The sequence below is a fragment of the Ambystoma mexicanum genome, chromosome 3q (genome assembly GCF_040938575.1).
Source record: "Ambystoma mexicanum isolate Mex_15411 chromosome 3q, UKY_AmexF1_1, whole genome shotgun sequence".
NCBI classification, from domain to species: Eukaryota; Metazoa; Chordata; class Amphibia; order Caudata; family Ambystomatidae; genus Ambystoma; species Ambystoma mexicanum.
Window position 1 is genome coordinate 950,796,273 of NC_090926.1, and position 26,732 is coordinate 950,823,004.

The following is a 26,732-nucleotide window of genomic DNA, read 5'->3' on the forward strand; positions in this document are numbered from 1 at the left end:
AATTTGTTAATTAGGAGTATATGCAGTGCAGCGTCTGTGTAATAAATCACAGCTAATGTGTACCCCTCGCCCTTCTTTCCGATAGGCTCAATCAGAGAAATGAATGCATCCATCCCATCCTGATTAATACATTTTAAAATGTATTTATTTACTTTTACCGCACCGAAAGCTTGCAGGCATCTGGGTGCCAAAACATGGACACATTGGACTTTAAACATACAGGTTACAGGAATACAGATAACATATACGTTGCAGTCAGAGGGAGGGATCAAAGTTAGTCAGTAGTCTTTTATCGAAACAGGTAGGTCTTAATTTTCTTTCGGAAGGCGCTGTAAGAGGTCTCATGGCTAAAGGAAGAGGGGAGCCTGTTCCATGTGGTGGCTGTTATCGTGTGGAAAGCAGAGCCAAGGCTGTTTGTTTTCTTGTATCTGGTGGTTTCTAATTGGTGCAATACTTAGGATCTAAAGGTCCGCCTTGATACATATATGGTCAGTTTAGCTTTGAGGTATACAGGGGCTGTGCCATAAACACAGCGGTGGGTCAGGGTTTTAAACTTTATTCTATCCTCAATCGTTAGCCAGTGGAGGTTTCTTCTATCCTCGCTGATATGGTCAAATTTCTTTTTTCGTTTTATGATTCTTATAGCGTGATTTTGGATGTTTTGGCATTTGGAAATCTGACCCTTGTTTGCACCAAACAGAAGCGCATTTACTGTGCAAAATGCAGCAAATGTCTTTCTGTTCCTTTCTGTTCATTCAAAATGCACCTCACTGCCGCTCTTCTGTGAATGGGGAGGACCTGTGTGCGGAAGCAACTGGAACACTTCCCAGGTCTTAAGGCCTGTTCAGGTTTGCCAATTCTTGAGGTTCAACACCCACTACAAGGTTATCACTACGTGAAGTCTTGAGGGCAAGATCCAGTCATGATTTGCGCATCCGCCTGGGCCTGATTCAAAAGGAGCACAGGTATTAACCTCTTTTCTCCACCTGTAAAGCAGAACCTGTATGTTAAATCGGTATGCATTTTTAAATGCCCAGAAATTCCCACTTATTTGAACAAATGAACAAAGGAGGAAAAAGGTCATCTTAATGAGCGCATCTAAGATGCATTCATTCAGATGCCCTTTGTGAATTTGGCTGCTCCTTTTTCTACCGAATGTGAGGGGATACGCTAGTGCATCTCCTCACTTATGTCAAAATGGTTTTGAGAATCTGGCCCTTTATACTTTGAGACATGCCGGGCCAGATTATACCCCAGGGGATAAAGTGTCCTAGTCCAAACTATAGCCGCGGGTTTAAAATAGACTGGGCCAGACCTGAATATTCCACATCTGAATCCATGCCATAATTTACCTGGGTATAATGTAGCCTAGGCCATAATATACCTGGGTATAATCATAATACACCAAGGTATAATCTAGCTAGGCCACAATATACCCGGGTATAATCTAGACTAGCCCATAATATACCCAGGTATAATCTATCCGAGGTCAGAATATACCCGGGTGTAATCTAGCCTAGTCCATAATATACCTGGATGTAATGTAGCCTAGGCCATAATATACCCGGGTAAAGTGTCCTAGTCCAAAATATACAAAGGGGTTTAAAATAGACTGGGCCAGATCATACCCATTTCGGCCGACAACAAACTTCCACCTTTATCTGACAAAGCAATGTAGTTGCAGTGAAGTCGAATATGTGTGCAATTCCATTGAAGTGTTGTTGGAAGTCATGGAATCGTATTTTCACAGTTTGATAAAATATAATTTAAGAGTTTACTGAAGTTTCCTCTTTCCTTTAACAGAGGTTAGCTTAGCTACGAGTATGTGAACACCATATTTATACAGTTTAACAATGCACATGCACAAGATCTTAAGCGGTTGTCTCAAAACACCAACCAACTGTATGACCAGCTTATGAGATTCTACACTGCAACCGAACAAAAGTACCCCCAATGCATTTACGATCTACCTCCAGAGAAATGTGCGAATGCCACGTCTCAGTTCAGGCATTCAGCTAAGCCATATCGAGCAGAAGGAAGGATTCTTTATCATGTGGAGAAGGACGTTCTCACATAAACTGCCAACTATCTTGGAGGGCTGTCATGACAGCTTAATTTCGGGTGGTCATTTTGGACGAGATAAGACATTGGCCAAAATCTCTGACCGTTATTACTGGAATGGAATGAAGAACAACGTTCACCAACATGTCAAAGACTGTGAAAAATGTTTTGTTATGAATCTTAAAATCATCAAAGAGGCTCCACCACTCAACAGTATGTCAGTGCCTGAAAAGTATAGAGCCTAGTCGGGATTGATATGATCGGTTCCCTTCAGGAAATATCAAACGGCAACAAATATATAGTTGCTGCCACTGATCACTTCTCCGATTGAACTGAAACAACGGCTGTTCCAGACAAGACTGGCAAGTCAGAAGAACATTTTTTGTAATATGTTATTTGCTGCCTTGGCTGTATGGACACTCTGCTTAGCGACCAGGGACGAAAGTTGTGAACTTCATAATCGACAACCTTGTCGGAATTAAAAAGTATATTGTGCCTCCTATTGTAATAAATATATTAATATTGACCTACGCCAGACTGCTCGAAAGTCATTCGTGGGATCTGTGTTACAAGGTCCTGACCTTTAATCTATGTAGGCCGCCATTTTAAGTCAAACCGCCATTTTAGGATTTATGTGGAAAAGTCACCCTGTGAGCTGAAATGGTGGACGATGTCATTGCAAAATACAACATGGCCGTCCTGACCTTTGTACATCGCTAATGTGTAATCTGCCTGCAGGCTACTTGTTGAGGTCATGAACTGAGACCTCGTCTTACGATGACCTATGTGTAAAAGGATTACTCGTGCAAGTAAACCAATCCACGAGTATGTATTATGATAATGTATTTACACATTGGACAAAGAACATCTGTTTTACTATATTGTATTAATGTTTAAGAAGACCTGCAATACGAAATTTAGAATACACAGTTAATGCATATGCTTATTGTTACATGTAATAAAGAACGAACCAGTTAGAAGCAGTTATTTGAGACACGGCAACAAACCCTAGAATTGGTAACATATAAAGTAGAATATTAACCCGAAGAGGGGTTGGCCATAGCGCTCACAAAATGTATAAAAAGCTAATGCATTCTAATGTACACTCTCTCACTGAACCACGCTGGAGTTCGTTGTGTTGTACTAAGGGCCGATAGCTATCTGACTTTGCACTGTTTTTGTAATTATATTCGATAGAGAATAAAGTACTTTGTATGTTACTTTGAAACCTGTGTTTGGTGTATTTCCTTTTGAGGCACTCAGCCTCGATATTTTGTTTCTCTTTTCACAGTTGGCGCCCGAATAGGGACCCTCAAGATTGATGCCGGATTGTTGAAGGTTGTCACTTGCTATCGGACTGGGAACGGACGGTGTACAAAAGTAATGGGCCCCTGGATGAGACGCGACACCTCAGCAGCGCTGCGCGATCTGATCCCTGGACGACTAGCCTGTGGTCTGAGATGGCATTTTGAAGAGGGTCCACTTATCGAGGCAGGCAGATTTGCCAAAATCACTATACACAAGGTAAGATTAGTTAGGTAAGATTCTTTTAAGTACCGATCGGTCCTCCTTAGGTTTGGCCAGGTGAGTCGTGACCCGATTCTTAATTTAACCCTGGCAATTTGAATTTTGGTGCATTGTATCGGCAGACATAATTATTGACCAGGTAACACCAAGAATTTGAGATATGCCTGGGAAATTGTCTACCTGCTTTAGGGCATTATTCCGCAGCGATAGACAATCTTTGGAATTTAGCTGTCTGGCACCACAGGAGGGGTCGCCAGCATGTACTATGTACTGTAAGCATGGCATTGGAAGTATGGTATTTAATGATATTTGGCACAGACAAACCAGATATACCTCCGAACTTCAGTGGCCAATCAATGGTAGTTTTGAGATCCCTCGCATTGAATATTTGGAGTCAGTATTGTTAAAGAAAAAGGCTAGACATGCAGCATTTGATGTTTTACAGAATTGGAAAAAAAGAGGTGTTACAACAGCGTACAAGTAGAGAAAAACATGCGCGCCGTCATAAGACGGTTGCCGAAAAAGCATTATTATATGATCAGGATAAACAGGCTGAGTCGGCTAAAAATATGGAAAGGGCTTTTTCACTTGGTATTCAGAAAAATCTATCCTTCCAAAGATCTCTATGATTTTTATGAGTTTTTTGAGAAAATATTAAATGAAAGAAGGCCTGGTGCCTCAGCGCCACCTCCATATGTTCCTCTTCCTGCTGCAGTACCTTTTCCTGCTGTTATTCCTACTCTTCCTGCTCAACCTGTTGTTCCTATTCCTTTGACTGTTGTTCCTCCGCCTCTTCCTGTCGCACCAGTTATAGCTCCTCCATCGAAATTGCCTGTCTCCTCTCTTCCAAGTGGTCTTGGGCCGCTTGTAATCGATCATCGTGCAGGCTCGAAGGTTGTCACTCGCAGTACTGTACCACCGGAGAAGAAACGTGAGTTAATTGCATGGGCTAAATATTGTATGGAGAAGGATGATCAGGCTAGTGTTTTTTCCACACTTTCTAATACGGATAGTTTTCCTGAGAAAAATGTTTTTATTGTTGGTTTGGGGATTCAGTTATGTATAATGTGGGGAAGATTAAATAATATGGATGTTCCGCAAGAGTTAAGGGATCTAAATACTTTAGCACTTTCCAGAGATACTGTGGAGAAGGTAAATGAGCATGTCGAAAGGTTATTTGAATATAGAAAGGAGTTACAAAGGATATGGAATCAGGATCATGAAGAGGAAAGTATGTATGTACAGAAACGGTACCTTCCGTGTCGTAAACCGATATCGGAGGAAATGCGAATTTGTAAGAAAGATGCGATTAGCTGGATTTCAGACATATCGATAACTCCAGTTGAGGTATATGACACATATAGTCAATATACGTTAGAAATGCATGGAAAAGTGATACATGTAATGGTAGAGTACCTGCAAGATGAATGTGTAAAGAGGAAGATTAGTTGTCCCACAGAGTTATTGAATATTTATAAGAGAGCTTTTTCGTTTGACACTTCTTCGACTGCTTTAGCGCTCGATTTTGCTCTTTTGCTTAGTAATCGTTCGGAGTTGCCTACATCTCAGTTGCCTATGAGAGAGGTTCCTCCGACATTTGTCCTGAAGGTTGAGGTTGCGGCCGATGCTGCACGAGGTATAGTCACTGTGGACATTCCCGCACATTATGTATCACAATTTGTTCACGTCCCGCTTTCACGACAGGAAGTGAACACCATTAGACAGTCTATTCCTGATATTAGGAAAAATCCGGCAGGGTTCTATAAAGAGATGGAATCCCTTTTGCAATCCTCAGTGTTCACCTTGGGTGACATTGATTTATTGTTTCCAGTACTCCTGCCCGTAGATTTATGGAAACAAGTTAGAACTATTGACAATGTACCCGGCCTGGGAGATACATGGGCAAATTTAACTAGATTTGATGGGGAAAGGCCAGCTGGTGAAAGACCACAGCAGGTGATATTAACCTTGCCTGATAGAATCATTGCAAAATTAAAAACGATAATTCCTGAAAAAAAAATTATATGGGACAAGCTTACGGCCTGTGACCAAGAAAAGTCTGAGGGTGCTACCGAGTTCTTTAATCGGTTTGAACAGGTATTTTCGGATTTCAGTGGACAAAACTTAGCCACAGAGTTTGGGAAAAGGTTATTTGTGGACAAATTTGTACGTGGATTGCTGCCTGACATCCAGTCACAGATTATGTCCTCTGAGAGCGCTTGGCAGGCGAAATCACAATCAGAAGTACTGCATATGGCTCAGTATTATGAAAAACTGTGTCAACAATGAAAAAGACAGGATTGCAAAACGGAAAGGTGATTTAAAAACAAAGGTCTTATTGCAGAAAATTGTTAGAGGCCCCAGAGGGGGTAACTCTCAGGTTAGAGGTCAGTATGTCCCACAAGGGAATGTGCCCTTGGGTCCTGTGAACATTAATCAATGTGCTTATTGTCGACTAGAGGGTCATTGGAGAGCACAATGCCCCATCCTTTAACAGAGGTCGAATAATAACATGGGTAGGCGATCTAGAGGTCGCCCGGGCATAGGGGGCCCTGGTAGAGGTCAGTTCACACCGGACCCTCAACAACCTTTTTCACTGGACAATCAGACTCCGAGTGTGGATACTAGGAACATGTTCGATCATCCTTCCGCTGCATATTTGTCTGAAGAGCTTCCTCTTGACAATATTCTGTTTCGTTAGGGTTGCCCGAAGCAGGGTTTGGAACCTACACCTATTCCCGTCAATCAGAAAGGTCCCTACGTTGAAATGATAGTGGGAAATAGGAAACATCCGTTTTTGATAGACACTGGAGCACAGAAGTGTTCCATTGATCGTTCACGGGTTCCAAACGTTCCACTGTCAGGGCAAACCAATGTTTCTGTAGGGTTTTCCGGTACTCCAGTTGTTTGTCCGGTCTCTATGCCAGTACCTATTTCTTTGGGTCCTTTTACGGACCAGTGTCCTTTTCTATTGACCTCGGATTGCGGGGAAAACTTGCTGAGATTGAACTTGTTAAAATAATTAAATGCAGTGATTTATTGTTCTTCTGATGCAGTACGCTTGACAATTTCACCGCAGCAATCTTCCACCTCGCACTTTCTGACTAGACCTTTGCCTCCAGAATTAATTGATGTACCAGAGAGCTTATGGGCTGTCGACGACAATGATGTTGGTGTTTTGTTTTGCAGATTGAGCCTGTTAAGATAGTTTTGACACATGGAATTGAGCTGCCACACATTTCCCAGTATAAGATTTCGGTTGAGGGCGAGCAAGCTTTGAAATGTAGTGTTTCCGATTTTGTGCACCGTGGTGTGATTGAAGAAATATCAGGAAGTTTGTGTAATAGTCCGATTTTACCAGTGTACAAAAAAGGTGATAATGTAATTCTGTTTCATTTTATAATTGATTTATGTGCCATTAATAAAGTTGTGGCACCGCAGTTTCCAATTGTGCCTGATGTGACAACGATCTTAACCATGATTCCAGCTACAGCTACTTACTTTAGTGTTGTGGACCTAAAGAATGCCTTCTTTAGTATCCTTATACACAAGGATAGTAGATATTTGTTCGCGTTCACCTTAGGAGGACGCTCATTTACATTTACTCGTGCACCTCAAGGGTACACAGAAAGTCATAGTATTTATAGTAGGGCTTTGAAAGAGCAACTTGATACCCTTGAATTGCCCTCTACTTGTACTTTGCTTTAGTACGTTGATGATTTGCTTCTGGCTGCAGACTCTGAGACTGCCTTTAAGGAGGGCACTGTGTTACTACTTATTCATCTAGCTAAGCATGGTCACAAAGCTTCACTTAAGACATTTCAATATGTTGCAAGGAGGTCGCCTAGTTAGGCTATCTCCTGTCAAAGTAGCGAAGAAGATTAACACCTGAAAGAATAAAACACATTTCTGGTATGTCTGTCCCAAATACGCAGTAAGAAGTTAGGGCCTTGATAGGTATGGCTTCTTGCTGTAGGTTGTGGATCCCAAATTTTTCACTAGTGATAAAACCGATGTTGGCTTGACGAAGAAGGGCATTTCTTCGCCGTTGCCATGGATTTCGGAACACCAGCAATCGTTTGAATTTCTTAAGACTGCATTATGCTCTGCACCGGTTCTGGGCACACCAAACTATGAAAAGGCCTTTGTATTATTTGTGCATGAACGTGATGGATGTGCTTTGGCTGTATTAACGCAGGAGCATGGATGGAAGAATAGGCCGTGCGGTTACTATTCCTCCGCCCTTGATCCTGTAGCATGCGCTTTGCCAAGATGTTTGCGCGCTGTCGCTGCTGCTGCTGCATCTGTAAAACAGTGAGGGAATGGTCCTAGGCCATGATTTGACCCTGATGGTGCCTCACTCTGTAGATGTTCTATTGAACCGAACTCAAACGCAACACCTCACTTCCGCACGGTTGACGAGATACGAATTGATCTTGTTTGCCCCTCACATTCAAATTAGGAGGTGTTGTGTTCTTAATCCGGCTGAACTCCTACCTTTCCCGCAAGATATTACTTGCGGCGATTAAGATTCACATGATTGTTTGTACAAGACCGAGCAAGAAACAAAGGGCAGGATTGATTTGAAAGATACCCCTTTGGATAATCTGCAAGGAGAGCTGTTTTGTGACGGCTCCTGCTTTAAACTTCCGGATGGTACATCCACAGCTGCTTATGCAATCACTACCTTAAGCATGGTTGTGGAAACTAAGAGAATTACACATAATTCTGCGCAGGCCGCAGAGATTATAGCCTTAACCCGAGCTTTTGAACTTTCTGAAGGGCTTGCATTGAATATATATACTGATAGTCAGTATTCCTTTGGGGTGGTTCACAACTTTGGGAGACTTTGGTCAGAAAGAGGATTTCTAACCTCGCAACATGCTACCCTAATAGTGCAACTTCTCTCAGCACTTGCGCTCCCTACTCAGTTAGCAGTTGTAAAATGTGCAGCACACCGCAAAATTATAGATAACATTGGAAAAGGGAATGCTTTCTCTGATCAAATAGCCAGACAAACTGCCACTGATCTCCTTACGGAGATATATGTTTCTAGGAAAACTGAAAAAGCAAATGTGATGGATGAGGGAGTGGGGTCTGTACGGGATATCCAAGCTGATGCCACAGTAGAAGAAGCCAAGAGGTGGGCTGAGGGCTTGGGAGAACTTGATGGCGATGTATGTGCTCAACAGATGACGAAAATGTTAGAAAGAGTGTGGGTAAATGACAGAATTTCAAAAATCGCTCAGCACTATGTCCAGAATTGTATGATTTGCCTACAACATAATGTGGGAAAGGGGACAGCAACTCCGAGCGGAAGTTGTGGGCCACCCTCTGTCCCATTTGAAGTAATTCACTTTGATTTCATTGAAATGGAGCAATGCAATAATTTAAAATATGTATTGGTAGTCATTTGTGCTTTTAGTAATTGGGTTGAGGCTTTCCCTGTTAAAGATGCCACAGCTATGACCACTGCGAAAACTATGTTAAAAGAATATTATCCCCGGTTCGGTTTGCCAAAAGTTATCTGGTCGGACAATAGTCCACACTTTGTCGCCGCTGTAATCCAACAGATATGGTAAGCGTTACAAATTGACAAACGGTTCCATTCAGCCAGACATCCTCAGAGCGCCGGACTAGTAGAAAGACACAACGGTATCATCAAGAACAAACTCGCTAAGACGTGTGCCGGCACCAAACTAAAATGGCCGGACGCCTTACCAATTGTGTTACTAGCCATGCGTACAACCCCTCAAACTAAGACTGGGCTCTTTCCATTTGAGGTGGTAATGGGGAGACCTGCCAATATCTGGAATTTGCCAAAATGTTGAAAGTTAAGAGATATTGAAAATGTATTACTTTCAGATTTTTGTAGCCAATTGACTAAAAACCTGTATTTGATTTACCACCAGGTACGAGCAGCCTTACCTGTGCGTTACGAAGGCCCGGGCCACGGCATACAACCTGGTAGCTGGGTGCTTGCTAAGTCATTTGAGCGCATCTCCTGCCTCGCGCCTCGCTGGCGTGGGCCATTCCAGGTCCTGTTGGTCACCCAAACAGCTGTGCGGGTAGCTGGCCGAAAGAATTGGATCCACACGTCACACATCAAGAAACTTCCTCACCCTGTGCCACACGTTACAGAAGAAGCAGAACCCCTTGCTGATACTATAACCAATGATCCCAAAGCAGTAAACAGCACCGAGAGTGTGTCAGAGAATATCTCTAAGCCCGAGAGGCTTGGGGAAGCTGCCATTTTGTTCCCACACTCTCCACCAATTTTGCACCCGGGAACGGCTGTTTCAAACGCAGCCCCTTCGTTTGTCCCGGATACGTTGCTTCCAATGGGAAGTGACGACACATTGCTTCCGGATCAATCAGTACCAGGAAAAATCAGATATCACTTGCGTCCAAGAAAATAGACATACGGCACGGTTCGACTGTGCATTCAAGGAAGCAAAAGAATCATCAAGGGCTTACTTTTGCCCAAATTTGAGAAAGGGGATTCTGTTGGCTAGGGTTTTTGGAAGGACACAGAAATTGCGCGACCAGAGGGGGTCACCAGCAACAAACTTTGGGGTTTTCGTTTGAAGACTGCAATGCCTGCTACCGCCGCCGCTCGTATTGGACTTGTAAATAAGGGGATGACCAACCGGGACAATGGGCAAAATGCCTGGGCCCTAAAAACGAACTGCTGTGTTTTTGTAATAATATTTGGTTTTATAATAGGCACTGTTGTAGGCCTTTGGTATTTAGAAGAAGCTTATCCTTTAGAGTTTTCGCTACCGACTGTAAATGTACCCACTGTTCATACACCTTTTGTGCATTCACATACTTTGTCCCCTAGAGATTCCTAGCACAGACAAATGTATCATAATAATACTTTTCTACTTATAATGAACGCTACACATGCCATTTTTAACAGATCCAATTGTTGGGTCTGTTCACATGTACAGCAACACGGGGATAAGGGGCTAGGTTGGTATATTCATCCTTTACCGTTGACAACTGCTTGCTATGCTTCTCTTAGAGCACTGTTCTTTGGCCGATGGAATGATAGCGTCTCAGGAAACATTGCTTGCACCAATTTGAATAGCTTTGAGAAACGTGTTTTGACTCCCCTGGGATGCTCTCTTTTTTTCAAATAGGAGTAGACCGAATGTTGCTTCTATTAGGCCCCTGATAGATTGTCTCGTCCTTTTCAATCTTTGATTTCCTTCGAAATGGCTCCGATAGGCAATAAGGATGGCGTGCCTCCTTCTTACACTGTTAACCATAGCCCGATTCAGTTTCTTTCTGCATACAGAGGAATGGCACTCGGTCAATGGGAGATTTTAAAGGTTGTGCCAACGTTGCAAATTTGACTGGGGAAGACAGACCTTTGTATGTAGGCGAAGTTGTCTATTTTGTTTGCGGTAATATAGCGTTTCCATGGTTGCCCAGGGATTGGCGAGGAACCTGTTATTTAGGCATCCAGTTACCTGGGGTGTTTATAGCGAGTACTAAAGAAGTTTTGAAGGCTCGTCCACGACGGGATGAGAATGGTGATACCCCGGCACAAGTATTGGGAGATATAGCAAAATCAGATGTGCCATTTTGGGGGCTGATAGCGAATTCAGAAGATATCAGAAAACTAGCGAGAGTACTGGAGAGAACCATCAACCGGACCACAGATATACTCTACAATATGATATTAGAGCAGAAAGCAATAAGATTAGTAGCACTCCTAAATCGAATGGCATTAGATGTCATTCTAGCTGAGCGTGGTAGAGTATGTAAATTAGTGGGGTCCGCTTGCTGTGTTTTTGTACCAGATTCCTCCCCAACTATCTTTAAGGCAATACAAAATCTGCATGTCCTTGGTTCCGAAGTGTATGTTCCCAAGGGAAAGTGGGATCTAAGCGCTTGGTTCTGGGACTTCTTGCGATCTTGGGGTTGGAAGGTACTTTCAGTTTTATTAACTATTTAAGGAGTTCTGTTGTTCCTTTGTTGCTGTATTCAGTGTCTGCCTGGTATCTGTTCGATGCTAGGGGGGTGTTGTGCACAAGTGATAAATTCGATAGGACATGAGGTGTATGCCTCAGATAAAACTTCCAACGAATATGTGTTAAAAGATATATTAGTAAAAGACCTAATGGCAATAGATATTTCAGATAGTGATTCAGGGTACATGGACACTGATGTATGGAGTTATTCATAAGGAGACCCAAATTAGCTTTTTAGCACTTGGCATAGGCCAAAAGGAGGGTTTGTCGGAATAAAAAAGTATATCGTGCCTCCTATTGTAATAAATATATTAATATTGGCCTACGCCAAGCTGCTCGAAAGTCATTTGTGAGATCTGTGTTACAAGGTCCTGACCTTTAATCTATATATGCCGCCATTTTAGGATTTATGTGGAAAAGTCACCCTGTGAGATAAAATGGTGGACGATGTCATTGCAAAATACAACATGGCCGTCTTGACCTCTGTACATCACTAATGTGTAATCTTCCTGCAGGCTACTTGTTGAGGTCATGAACTGAGACCTCGTCCTACGATGACCTATGTGTAAAAGGATTACTTGTGCAAGTAAACCAATCCACGAGTATGTATTATGATAATGTATTTACACATTGGACAAAGAACATCTGTTTTACTATATTGTATTAATGATTAAGAAGACCTGCAATACGAAATTTAGAACACACAGTTAATGCATACCCTTATTGTTACATGTAATAAAGAACAAACCAGTTAGAAGCAGTTATTTGAGACACGACAACGAACCCTAGAATTGGTAATATATAAAGTAGAATATTAACCCGAAGAGGGGTTGGCCATAGCGCTCACAAAATGTATAAAAAGTTAATGCATTCTAATGTACACTCTCTCACTGAACACAATGAACCACGCTGGAGTTTGTTGTGTTGTACTGAGGGCCGATAGCTATTTGACTTTGCACTGTTTTTGTAATTGTATTTGATAGAGAATAAAGTACTTTGTATGTTCCTTTGAAACCTGTGTTTGGTTTATTTCCTTTTGGGGTACTCAGCCTCGATATTTTGTTTCTCTTTTCACAACCTGATGGAGTATTTTCAAACAGATCACCACATTTCATCTGCCTATCACCCACAAACAAATGGCCAATGGGAACATGACAATTGAACACTCAAAGAATCTCTTAGTAAGCTTGTCAATGACCAAGGAAACAACTGCAACCAGTTCATCCCCAGTGTTCTGTTTGCATATCACACATCCGGGCATGCCTCAACCAAGTGCACGCCAATCCTCAGAAGATGAAACAGTGGGCCCAATGCTCCTTTTAAATGATGCCCCCCTGATGTTCTGTTTACGCTGATAACCATCCAAGACCAGCTCCGTTCAACCATCAGTACCAATATACACTCTGCCCAGGAACACCAGGAGCGTCCTTTTGACATCACTGCTGGTTCCACTGTTTATATAAAGAATCAGCGTTGTATTCATCACATGGGTTCAAAGATGGAACTACACTGAATTGGACCCTACACAGTTGTGGAATCCTTAACATAGGGACAAGTTAATCTTAAGAACAATAAGACTGACATGATACTGAGCAACACCTACCATGCCAGCAACCTTATGATTTACCAGTAGGCAGATGCTTCTCCACCACCCCAGTCTCGGTAAAGCAAAAAAAAGAGTCACAAAACTCTCACAAAATCGTAAGATAAAAAGGAGAAAGTATACCACATTTACAGGAACTTCGTTAAAACATTACTTCCATCCAATAAAACCAAATCATTTCCCAAGTTAAAAATGTACAACCACTTCCCAAGTTTTCAACATATTACTTGGGTCCTTGAGAATAAGAACAGGATAGAGTTTGCTCACTCTAGGCCACATTAAACCGGGTATCTGATGATGACCAATCAGGGGGGTCAGAGAACATGAATGGGAAAAATCTTTCAACAAACAGTAAACCATATTTTCAAACTTCCTGTGATCTGATGAGGAAATTATAATTTTTCAGGATTTGCACTATAGTCGATGTTAAAACTGTTTCATAACTAGAGGTTATTCTATCCCAGAAATATTCAGCAATAATCCCATCCTCCCGAGACACACATCTCCTAAAGAGAGCCAGTCACACACTACAAGTTCTACATTCCATTAGGAGGTGTTTTAGCAGCTGGTTGGAGAGTATTTCGCAGATTTTACAACGTTTACTTGCTTTGTATCTTTGGTTACACTTAGCTAGCACTTACCCAACACTTACTCAGTGTGTATTAAGTTTAATCTTATCCACAAGAAGTTGTTTCTCACTTGTTTATATGGAAATTTCACCAAGTAGCATGGGAGACAACCTATTTTTTTGTCAACAGGAATGGATTGACTGGGGTCGAACGCCTCACTTTTGTGATTCTTTCAATCCAGTAAAACATTTCTGCCTCTCTTTTTCATTACATTATCTGTAGGAGACTCACATTTTATCATTGACCTTTCTATGATGTTAAGATATTTTATCTGAAAGTGGGGATGTGCTGAACTTCTGCTGATGAAATGTGTTACTTACAGTGTGAAATGGATTTAAAGTGGGGGCACATTTGGGGGCATTTTTGACTTCCCTTTTATCTATGTTATTGGAGGGACATTTTCTAGATGTTTCCATTAGTGACTTTTTTACAAGTTGTACATGTTTAAGGCTGTTTAATAGTCTATTTGAACGCCAACAGTGATTGTTTTTAAAACTGTGAGCTTTGTTAAAGTTCTTTTAGAACTGAAAATGCAAATAAATAAATAAATAAATAAATAAACTCAAAACAAGTTGATCAACTCTAGTTTCATCAAAATATTGCAGGCTGGTCATTTTTGCAACATAGATAGAACATCGCTTGGGAGTCAAATATGCTCAGGGCAGTTGTAGTAGCCAAACAAGCTGCTGGGATTATATATGAATATGACACTCATTTGCCATTTTTCTTAAAAAAGTCTCCCATCCGGCCCCTCTCTTCAAATATGATTAAAATCAGCCATAAACTTAAGTACCAGGCTATTATGCAGGTCTATGCAAAAGGACGAGCATACTCGTCCTCGGCGCTTATAGGCAATGCTCCATAAGTGAGGCGGAATAGGACACTGCAGATAATGGCAATAGACTGCAGTTAATATAAAGAAGAGGAAGCACTACACAATTTTCATTAACTTTATTTTACAAAAAAATACAACATTAGTCATCCCATATCTGTTTGTGCATGCTTTTAAGGGAATTGGCAAAACAGATTCAAACAAGGAAAGCGGTATAGTAAAACATTATTGAGGTGGTTATGGGGGTGGAGTGCTGGTTTGCCCCAGAATATCATTTTTTTTAAAGATGCAAATGCTGATTTAAATTAAATTTGCGCGTTGGTCAGGAACAAACAAAATGTTGTAAAAGGTGTAAGATGCATAGTACTAATAGGGGTGAACGTAAGGGTAGCATGGGGGAATTCAGGGGACTTGTCCCCATTTAAAAAAAAAGTAAAAGGAAGATGTAAATTAACGGATTAAAATTCATAATGGTGCAAAAGGCTTGAAGTTAAGACATGTAATCACCAAATATTACATCATTTGCATATATATCTATTTCATTGTGTTTCGCAATATTGGTATAACGTATCATGCAAATAGGTCCTTTCTCTGGTCGAAGTTCTCTGCGGGCAGCAAAGAGGCACCACCCCTTCCTTGTATTGGTGACATATTGATGAATGAAGCGAATTATTGGTGTAGCTATTATACATACATATATACAAATAATAATGCAATACACCTGACAGCAGGGGAAATAACCATGACAGAAAATGAAGCAGAACACAGGCTACACGTTAGGAAGTGGGGGGCACTGAGAGTGGAAATGTTAATGGGAGAGCTGTACACACTATTGAGATATGTGTGGGATACACAAGGAGCAGATATGGAAGGCACAGGGAGGGCGTACGGGGTGCACAAGGAGCAACGGTGGTGTCCAGTGGTGAGCAATGTATGGCGCTCAGGGGACATCTTTCAAAGGACAGGAGCAGGTTTTGAATGCAAAGGATTTTCTATGGGGAGCTGGCCAAGGATGTAGAGGGGAGAGAGACAGTGGTTAAGGTTAGGTAAGACAGGGGATGGACAGAGACGTGGAAATGTAATGGTAAATGGCAAGGCACAAAAGGCAGTGTTCACAAAAGAGTGACAGGGAGTGAGGAAAAACTCCAATCACAGCTAGGGTGCATGGTTACCAAACACGACTTATGGGGGTTTATCCTATTACTTCTTTCAAGTAAACATCCAATTGCATGTTTCATTATGACAATGTCTCAAAGTAATAAAACGAGATTAAAAAAATCGTAAGCCTTAAAATTCACCCTCTTGATCATCAGATGTATATCTGGAGTATGTTCCCGATCTTATATTTTATATGAAAGCATGGAAAAGGGACACACCTTGTTTTCTTTTGCCGTCTCTTGACTATAGGGTTAACCCAGTATGCTTGGCCACTTCGTTCAGGACACCTTTAGCTTCATCCTGATAGTGCTTGGACTTCTGCTGGACCAGACCTACTTTCTGGAAATTGTCCTCCAGGTTAGCCTCCACCCGCACCTGGTCCAGATAGGCCCGCTGAGTCGCCTTCAGGCTATCAACCAAGCGGCTCTTGCTCTGCAGCACCGAGCGGATCATCTCCTGCAGTTTGGTCTCGGTGGCGAGGATCAGCTTGGTGGACCTGCTGAGCTTCTCCACTTGCATCCGGGCCTGCTCAAGACGCTCTGGCACGTCCTGGTCATCCCTCACGCAGAGAGAAAAAGTGTAGCCCTTCATCTGCAGCTGTACATCGTGGTCACCTGCAAGACAAAAGTGGATACACTCATCTAGGGCTTGGCCCACATCCCAACAGCCGTCTAAACATTTGTCTTCAGGAAACGATCTTCCGAGTGCTGCTCAGCCACTAATCGTGAACGACTGTCAGATGGATTACGAGAAACAAAGTGCGCTTATAAATCAAACTCTATCTAGTTTCCTCATTAATTACTTGAGCTATTCATTTGGTCGAGGACTGAGGGAGGGGAACAGTAGCCAACAGCCGAGCGTGGTCCTATGCGGCTTAACCACTTGTTTAAATATATAATCCTTCGACTTTGCAGCCGTTCTATACAATCCATCAAGTTCTTTTGGGGAAGAAAGTTGTCCTAAGTGTATTTAAGTGCGCCCTAATGGCATTGCCTCATCGGCCGTGAGCTGCTCCGAGAGCTGCAAGTTTATTTTCTTTTTTATGCATTTGGTTTCGAGAGCTATGTTTTTTGGCCCCCTTTGTGTCTCCTTGAGCTGCGTTTCCACAGTAGGAAGATTTACAGTTCGCCTAAAGGTTTGGATTGGCTGCGCCCTGAAATCTTAATGCGATGATGGCGGGATGGGTTTGAAATAAAAAGGGGAAAATTTGACAGGTAATCCGACGGTGGCTGGGTTTGCTATCTTTGCGGTCCTCCTGTCGCACACAGGGCATTAGCACATGAGCAAGCCAGAGAGGGCTTTTCATGAGCTTACAAATCCGCAGTGTTTTGCCCACACTCTGCACCACAAGCTCAATTTCCGCACAACCTGTTAGCTTTTCCATGTCCACCCCCAATTCCATTGCATCTATCAATGGTCGGGAAGAAGCATCGCTTTGGTTGTCCAAAGAGTGCTGTGTTTGGTTTGTTGAAACAGCATGCCATTTTAAAATGCACAAAACACAATGTTTGGTGTTCTAAAACGTGTGCAGTTCGTGTCCCTTCATCTGAGCCTAAGAAGATGACTTTATAAGGAAAAAGATTAATAGAGGTTTAAAGGTTGGCCCAAACAGCAAAACTGCACCGCCTGCTGTGCAGAACAGGCGCTGCAAGTTTGTTTATCATCTCCATTGAAGAAGGTAGACAAGGCCTATGCTGCAACACACAATGCTGCACTACCTGCAACATGTTGCAGTGGCTGCTAACGTGTTTAGCTTTTCCCACTGGTGGAAGTGTAACAAAAGGAGTGGAACTGTGGCCCTGGCAACGGACAGGATAGGCCGTAGGGGAGCAACATACAGCACATTTTTCAAGGGTTAGAGCCATGCTGGGTGACAGACAGTTAAGTTGAAACAGATTTCAGTTTATCTGTAACTTCAGTGGTAAAGTGGAGAAGTGTGCTTTAACTTCCATTACGGAATGGTGAATGTGGTGTTAAACCCCCATGCCAAGGGCTGGAAAGGGGGTAACGGCACGGCAGCCCAAGTTAACATCCCGAGCAAAGCGGGTGCCATTAATGACATCTGTGGGCCATTGATTACCCTCAACCCAGCCCATGGAACAGGGACTTAAGGCTGTTTGTAACCCAGGATACCAAAGCGGTAACACAGGGTGCTAAAAAAAAAGTATTTTCACTCATTGAATGGGATGCCTTGTACGTTCCGTTCAATGACAGAAAATATTGAGCTAAGATGAACACCATGGAAAGGAAAGGCCTGGCTCCATACGGAGCCCCTCTTCTCTTTCCATAGCGGCTGGAGAAGCTGTGAAGCTGCTGCAGAGGCGGACTGCGCTACTGCAACAAACATCCTTGCTTCCACCAGATTAAAAACCGCAACATTTGGAGCCACCACGCTTGACGTTCAGGGCCCTCTACTTTGGAATGCTCTGCTGGCAGGGCTACGACAAATCAAAAACTACCTCCTATTCAAAAAAGCCATAAAAAACAACCTTTTTAACATGGAGTAATCCTTATGACCCCTTTCTGATCCTGCTTGCTCTCTCTTGTTGTCCTGTCTATGTTTCTGTTTTTTGTGCGTCCTGAGGCCTACGGGCATGCAGCGCGTTATAAGAATTAAAATAAATAAAATTAATAAATAACAGGTAAGTTGGGATCGTGAGGGGGGTGCGAAATGGGGAAAATACAAAATAAATAAGGGGACGAAGGGCGGGGGGGAAGATGGCGGCCGTGGCACCAGCCGTCAGGTGGCTTGGATTGTGGGCTGAGATTGTAGGTTCCAGCCCATATTCCAAGCCACCAGATTTACTGGCTTCCCCGTGCCTGGTGCTGATATTGTTTCAAAAAGTAGTGGATTAGTAGAGGATTAGTAAAGCGATGGGAGGAGCAAACAATTGGTCCATTGCAGCATGGAGATTAGTTGTTCTGCACTACTACTCGGATCCTGCAGAGTAGTCTTCCGAAAATGTCAACATTGATTTGAAAGGAGGTGAGTGCAGGGTAGGAGTTTTAAAGCAACAATACCGTGATGGGGCAGGCTTACAAATAGGTTAGTGCATAATTTGAGAATGAGTCAGGTAACTTTGATAGCAGGTATCAGATTACAGAATATTTGCACTGGTTCATTTTCAATTTTGCACAGTATTTGCACAGTGGCATAAACTGCTCTTCTGCAAATAGATTACATACAATGGGTTGAAAAGTGCTTTGTGAAGCAGGTCCATCATCGTTTAATGTCGTTCTGTACGGGGCAAATGTTGCCACATTGCTAACATCGTACACAATAGCAACTCAGTGATGCACATGTTCTGTGGACCTTGGAGCTAAAAACTAATTGCATTCTAGAGGCTGTACATTCTAGTGGAATCTATATTGATGGAATGCATCTAGTACAGGCATCATACTTCAACATGGCATTGCATAGTTTTCACAAGTTCTGACTTGTTTCCATATTGTGTCATTGTGAGTTCTTTGTTAATTAGATTTTGGGATGAGTTTTGATCTGTGTTGCATGTTTTATATCAGTTATTCTTCTACTGCACACACATTCACAGGTGACTAATCCAGAGTCATAATTCCTACTCAAATTTCGAATTGGCATACATTAAAATAACAAATCACCAATGGCAACGTTTTAAAGAAACACACTACTCTGAATGAAATATTTCATAGAGCGCGTTATATTTTACGAAGATGAATTTGACCTTTTTGAAAATGGGTGCCAGAACCTGCATATGTTAGATATGTTTCAAATTGCAGACAGGTGTATTGATTTTTGTAATAGGGTCATGGGATGGTCCCTGTGAAGAGAGAGGAGTAGGTCTCCAGAGGAAGCTTGTTGGAGCTGAAGGAGACGCCTGTCCCCGGCTACCTGGATTGCATGGAGCCGTGCATGCATATTGGTACCTCTTTCCAGGACATGATCCCTATAAGCCACATTTCTAGCCAGGGTTCTTTCTCTCGTCTTTCAGGTCGTTTCCACAGGGGCAACAACATCCAGAGAAGAACTGGGACTACAAGTACCACAGTGCACCTGGACCAACAGACAAGACCCACTCTGGTAAAGGAGGTTTGGACAGGCTACAGAAATCAAAATAGAGTAGGTTTTCCCATTCAAGAGCAGCATGGGAGACAAAACACAACCATAGACTGCCACGACCGGCTACAGGGGAACAGTGAAGCAGCTGTGGTGATGGAGCTTGAACCAGCAGAACACGACACAGCCCTAAAGGAGACCAGGGAACCCTCCCCACAAGTGTTTGTGGACATTCATGTACTAGATCCAGGATGGAAACAGAGAGCAAACGACACAGGAGCCCACAAGGCAGGCTGGTGGTAAACAGAGACTAGAAAGGGAAGGGGCTAAGGGCCCTTTTGAACAATTCCTGTGGAAATTTCACCTCAGAAGGGTAGGAGATGTGAGGAGTTTGGCATCGAGAATCATGGATTGGCCCAGGGAAGCAGCTAACTCCGGTAATTAACAGGCACAGAGAGACATTTCTATACAGGAAGGGGAGGGATATAAAAGCCCAGTAGAATCAGTTGGCAGTGAGAAGTGTTTGGTTGAGTTTGGAACAAGATCAATATCCTGCTGTCCCCTCAGTGGAGGCTCTGGCACAATTTGGCAACCTGTATGTGAATGCTTCTTGGTTGGTAACAGCATTTTCCAATCCTCTTTGTCTCACCCTGGATGCATATATTACATGGCCACGGTATGGTTAAGTTGCTGTTAACATAGGAAGAGCACTTTTTGGGCGGCTTATAACTTTGCTCTCCCTGGACGGATCCTCACCAAACTTTGCAAAAAAAGTATTTGGGTCACTCTGAATTTTTTTGCAAAGGTTGGTGAGGATTCGTCCAGGGGGGGAAAAGTTATAGGGGGTGTCCCAAAACTTTTTTTTTTCCCATAGACATAATGGGAAAAAACTTTGCTCACGCCTACAGCCCAAACCGCTGGACGGATTTACACCAGCGGCAGGAGCGGCGGCTTGGTCCCGAAAGCGTGCTTTGCTTTATTTGGTGTAAATCCGTCCAGTAGTTTTTAAAAAAATTGAAAAAAAATAGTGATATTTGTGATCGCTTCGCGGACACACTTCCCTGTTCGCTCCGCGGACAGGACGGTGATTGGGCAAGCAGCTTGCGTGATGTCCGCGGACATCTGACGTGCTCTCTCATTGGATGCGTGAAAGCGGGCAGTGCGTCTGGCTTCAGAGATGCCCGCCATCTTTGTTCCTCGCATGAGAGGCTTTGTATCCCACCTGCACAGTAAGTTCCCCACCCCCGCTCATGCCCGTGTCTGTCTCCTGTTCCTCCCACCCCCCGCTCATGTCCGTGTGTCTTTCTCCCTCCCGCCTACCGCCGGCTCATGTCCGTGTGTCTTTCTCCTTGCCTCCCGCCCACCACCGGCTCATGTCCGTGTGTCTTTCTCCCTCCCGCCCACCCCCCGCTCATGTCCGTGTGTCTCTCTCCCTCCCGCCCACCCCCCGCTCATGCCCCGCTCGTGCCCTGCTCGTCTCTCCCAACCGCCCACCCCCCGCTCTTGCCCCGTGTGCCTCTCCCACCCGCTGCTCATGTCCGTATGTCTCTCACCACCTGCCACCCACCCCCCGCTCATGTCCATGTGTCTCTCCCCACCCCCGCTCATGTCCGTGTGTCTCTCCCCACCCGCCGCCAACCCCCCGCTCATGCCCCGTGTGTCTCTCCCCCTCCCGCCCACCCCCCCCTCATGCCCCACATGTCTCTCTCTCTCCTTCCCCCCACTCATGCCCCGTGTGTCTCTCTCCCTCCCCCCCACCCATGCCCCGTGTGTCTCTCCCCCTCCCACCCACCCCCCGCTCATGCCCCGTGTGTCTCTCCCCCTCCCGCCCACCCCCTGCTGATGCCTCGCGTGTCTCTCCCCTTCCCCCACCCCCCGCTCTTGCCCCGTGTGTCTTTCCCCCTTCCGCCCATCCCCGCTCTTGCCCCGTGTGTCTTTCCCCCTCCCGCCCACCCCCACTCTTGCCCCGTATGCCTTTCCCCCTCCCCTCCACCTCCGTTCTTGCCCCGTGTCTCTTTCCCCCTCCCGCCCACCCCCGCTCTTGCCCCGTGTGTCTTTCCCCCTCCCCCACCACCCCCGCTCTTGCCCCATGTCTCTTTCCCCCTCCCACCCACCCCCGCTCTTGCTCCGTGTCTCTTTCCCCCTCCCGCCCACCCCCGCTATTGCCCCGTGTGTCTTTCCCCCTCCCGCCCACCCCCGCTCTTGCCCCGTGTGTCTTTCCCCCTCCCGCCCACCCCCGCTCTTGCCCCGTGTGTCTTTCCCCCTCCCGCCCACCCCCGCTCTTGCCCCATGTGTCTTTCCCCCTCCTGCCCACCCCCGCTCTTGCCCCGTGTGTATTTCCCCCTCCCGCCCACCCCCGCTCTTGGCCCCGTGTCTCTTTCCACCTCCCGCCCACCCCCACTCTTGGTCCCATGTCTCTTTCACCCTCCCGCCCACCCCCGCTCTTGGCCCCGTGTCTCTTTCCCCCTCCCGCCCACCCCCGCTCTTGGCCCCGTGTCTCTTTACCCCTCCCGCCCAACCCCCGCTCTTGGCCCCGTGTCTCTTTCCCCCTCCCGCTCTTGCCCCGTGTCTCTTTCCCCCTCCCACTCTTGCCCCGTGTCTCTTTCCCCCTCCCTCTCTTGCCCCGTGTCTCTTTCCCCCTCCTGCCCACCACCGCTCTTGCCCCGTGTCTCTTTCCCCCTCCCGCCCACCCCCGCTCTTGCCCCGTGTCTCTTTCCCCCTCCCGCCCACCCCCGCTCTTGCCCCGTGTCTTTCCCCCTCCTGCCCACCCCCGCTCTTGCCCCATGTCTTTCCCCCTCCCGCCCACCCCAGCTCTTGCCCCGTGTCTTTCCCCCTCCCGCCCACCCCAGCTCTTGCCCCATGTCTTTCCCCCTCCCGCCCACCCCCGCTCTTGCCCCATGTCTTTCCCCCTCCCGCCCACCCCAGCTCTTGCCCCGTGTCTTTCCCCCTCCCGCCCACCCCCGCTCTTGCCCCGTGTCTTTCCCCCTCCTGCCCACCCCCGCTCTTGCCCCATGTCTTTCCCCCTCCCGCCCACCCCAGCTCTTGTCCCGTGTCTTTCCCCCTCCTGCCCACCCCAGCTCTTGCCCCATGTCTTTCCCCCTCCCGCCCACCCCCGCTCTTGCCCCATGTCTTTCCCCCTCCCGCCCACCCCAGCTCTTGCCCCGTGTCTTTCCCCCTCCCGCCCACCCCCGCTCTTGGCCCATGTCTTTCCCCCTACCGCCCACCCCCGCTCTTGCCCCGTGTCTTTCCCCCTCCCACCCACCTCCGCTCTTGCGCCGTGTCTTTCCCCCTCCCGCCCACCCCCGCTCTTGCCCACTCCCGCCCACCCCCGCTCTTGTCCCGTGTCTTTCACCCTCCCGCCCACCCCCGCTCTTGCCCCGTGTCTTTCACCCTCCCGCCCACCCCCGCATTTGCCCCGTGTCTTTCACCCTCCCGCCCACCCCCGCTCTTGCCCCGTGTGTTTCATCCTCCCGCCCACCCCCGCTCATGCCCCATGTGTTTCACCCTCCCGCCCAGCCCCGCTCATGCCCGTGTCTGTTGTTCCCCCCACCCCCCGCTCATGCCCCTTGTCTGTCTCCTGTTCCCCCCACCCCCGCTCATGTCCCGTGTCTCTCCTGTTGCCCCCCACCCCCGCTCATGCCCTGTGTCTCTCCTGTTGCCCCCCACCCCCCGCTCATGCCCCGTGTCTGTCTCCTGTTGCCCCCCACCCCCCGCTCATGCCCTGTGTCTGTCTCCTGTTGCCCCTCACCCCCGCTCATGCCCCGTGTCTGTCTCCTGTTGCCCCCCACCTCCCGCTCATGCCCCGTGTCTGTCCCCTGTTGCCCTCCACCCCCCGCTCATGCCCCGTGTCTGTCTCTGTTGTTCCCCCCACCCCCGCTCATGCCCCGTGTCTGTCTCCTGTTCCCCCCACCCCCGCTCATGCCCCGTGTCTCTCTCCTGTTGCCCCCCGCTCATGCCCCATGTCTGTCTCCTGTACCCCCCACTGCCTGCTCATGCCCCGTGTCTATCTCCGGTTCCCCCCACCCGCTCATGTCCCGTGTCTCTCTCCTGCTGCCCCCCACCCCCCGCTCATGCCCCGTGTCTGTCTCCTGTTGCCCCCCACCCCCCTCTCATGCCCCGTGTATGTCTCCTGTTCTCCCCACCCTCCGCTCATGCTCTGTGTCTGTCTCCTGTTCCCCCCCACCCCCTGCTCATGCCCCGTGTCTGTCTCCTGTTGCCCTCACCCCCCGCTCATGCCCCGTGTCTGTCTCCTGTTGCCCCCCACCCCCCGCTCCTGCCCTGTGTCTCTCTCCTGTTGCCCCCCACCCCCCGCTCATGCCCCGTGTCTGTCTCTTTTGTTCCCCCCACCCCCCGCTCATGCCCCGTGTCTGTCTCCTGTTCCCCCCACCCGCTCATGTCCCGTGTCTCTCTCCTGTTGCCCCCCACCCCCCGCTCATGCCCCGTGTCTGTCTCCTGTACCCCCCATCCCCCCGCTCATGCCCAGTGTCTCTCTCCTGTTGCCCCCCACCCCCTGCTCATGCCCCGTGTCTGTCTCCTGTGCCCCCCCACCCCCCGCTCATGCCCCATATCTCTCTCCTTTTGCCCCCCACTACCCCGCTCATGCCCCGTGTCTGTCTTCTGTAACCCCCACCACCCGCTCATGCCCCGTGTCTGTCTCCTGTTGCCCCCCACCCCCCGCTCATGCCCCGTGTCTGTCTCCTGTTCCCCCCACCCCCCGCTCATGCCCCGTGTCTCTCTCCTGTTGCCCCCCACCCCCCGCTCATGCCCCGTGTCTTTCTCCTGTACCCCCCACCCCCGCTCATGCCCCGTGTCTGTCTCCTGTGACCCCCCACCCCACCCGCTCATGCCCCGTGTCTGTCTCCTGTTGCCCCCCCACTCATGCCCCGTGTCTGTCTCCTGTTTCCCCCACCCACTCATGTCCCGTGTCTCTCTCCTGTTGCCCCCCACCCCCCGCTCATGCCCCGTGTCTGTCTCCTGTTCTCCCCACCCCCTGCTCATGCTCCGTGTCTGTCTCCTGTTCCCCCCCCACCCCCCGCTCATGCCCCGTGTCTGTCTCCTGTTGCCCCCACCCCCCGCTCATGCCCCGTGTCTGTCTCCTGTTGCCCCCCACCCCCCGCTCATGCCCTGTGTCTGTCTCCTGTTGCCCCCCACCCCCTGCTCATGCCCCGTGTCTCTTTCCTATTGCCCCAGACTCCCCTGCTCATGCCCCGTGTCTGTCTTCTGTTCCCCCCACCCCCGCTCATGCCCCGTGTCTGTCTCCTGTTCACCCCACCCCCCGCTCATGCCCTGTGTCTGTCTCCTGTTGCCCCCACCCATGCCCCGTGTCTGTCTCCTGCATTCCCCCACTCCACACTCATGCCCCGTGTCTCTCTCCTGTTGCCCCCCATGCCCCCCGCTCATGCCCCGTGTCTGTCTCCTGTTGCCCCCCACCGCCCGCTCATTCCCCGTGTCTGTCTCCTGTTCTCCCCACCCCCGCTCATGCCCCGTATCTGTCTCCTGTACCCCCATCCCCCGCTCATGCCCCGTGTCTGTCTCCTGTTCTCCCCACCCCCCGCTCATGCCCCGTGTCTGTCTCCTGTTCTCCCCACCCCCCGCTCATGCCCCGTGTCTCTCTCCTGTTGGCCCCACCCCCTGCCCCGTGTCTGTCTCCTGTTGCCCCCCACCCCCCGCTCATGCCCCATGTCTCCCTCGTGTTCCCCCCACCCCCCGCTCATGCCCCGTGTTTCCCTCGTGTTACCCCCCGCCCCCCGCTCATGCTCCGTGTCTCCCTCGTGTTCCCCCCACCCCCCGCTCATGCCCCTTGTCTCTCTCCTTTCCTCCCCACCACCGCTCATGTCCCGTATGTGCCCTGTACCCCCCCACTCATGCCCTGTGTCTCCCTCGTGTTCCTCCCCACCCCCTGCTCATACCCCGTGTCTCCGTCATGTTCCTCCCCACCCGCTGCTCATGCCCCGTGTCTCTCTCTTGTTCCCCCCACCGCTCATGCCCTGTGTTTCCTTCCTTTTCCCCCCTCCCCCTGCTCATGCCCGTTTGTACCCTGTTCCCTCTCACCCCCTGCTCATGCCCATGTGTCTCCCCTGTGCCCCCCCCAACCTCGCTCATGCGCCGTTGTGTTCTTTATACACCCCGCCTTCCCTTTCCATGGTGGCCGTCTTGCTAAAAGATTTTCCTTCCTACACCGAGACGCCGCAGGTGTCCCGGCGTAGGAAGGAAAATCTTTTTGTTTTTTTTACCACCCGGCATTCCCACTTTGAGGACATAAGATGTTAGTGGTCTTCATCTATTGAAAAGGATGTTATGGTCACGTTGTACTAATAAAAACCTTTAAAATTTAGTTAAAAAAAAATGTTACAGGGACGTTATGGTTAAGTTGCACTAATAAAAACCTATGAAATTCAATGAAAAAACTTTGTTAAAGGGACATTATGGTTAAGTTGCGCTACTAAAAACCTATGAAATTCAGTGAAAAAACTTTGTTAAAGGGACGTTATGGTAAAGTTGCGCTACTAAAAACCTATGAAATTCAGTGAAAAAACGTTGTGAAAGGAACGTTATGGTTCCAAGTTAAACCGAAAAACCCTTGAAATTCGCCAGTTATGGTAAGCTAAGCAACCATAACTGGCGCCACCACCGTGCACTGCTAAGACTAACACCCAGGACATCAAAGATGACATCACAAATGTCATTGATGACCATAATATCCCTTTAACAAAGTTTTTTCATTGATATATATATTTATATATATATCAATCTACAATGTTGTAGATCAATGTTGTAGCTCAAAGATGTATCTGGCACAATGATGACCACCTATGTTTCCTGAGCTCTTATTGGGAGGTGGTGCGACCATACCATCATGAAACTGTGCTCAGGATTGCATAACACTTTCTGTTGAACATATATGTTT

General features: G+C 47.2%; 1 protein-coding gene across 2 annotated transcripts in view; it reads right to left on the reverse strand.

Moving 5' to 3' along the window:
* LOC138583125 (uncharacterized) overlaps positions 1-26,732 on the reverse strand; it is a 271,451-nt gene that overhangs the window by 130,442 nt on the left and 114,277 nt on the right. The window contains exon 5 of one of the 2 annotated variants that reach the window (XM_069655095.1): positions 16,011-16,406. In XM_069655095.1, coding sequence (XP_069511196.1) covers positions 16,036-16,406 — 371 coding nt within the window. In that variant the 3' untranslated portion in view covers positions 16,011-16,035. Of the gene's footprint in view, positions 1-14,738; positions 16,407-26,732 lie in introns of those variants that run through there. The other variant, XM_069655094.1, reaches the window with a different exon arrangement.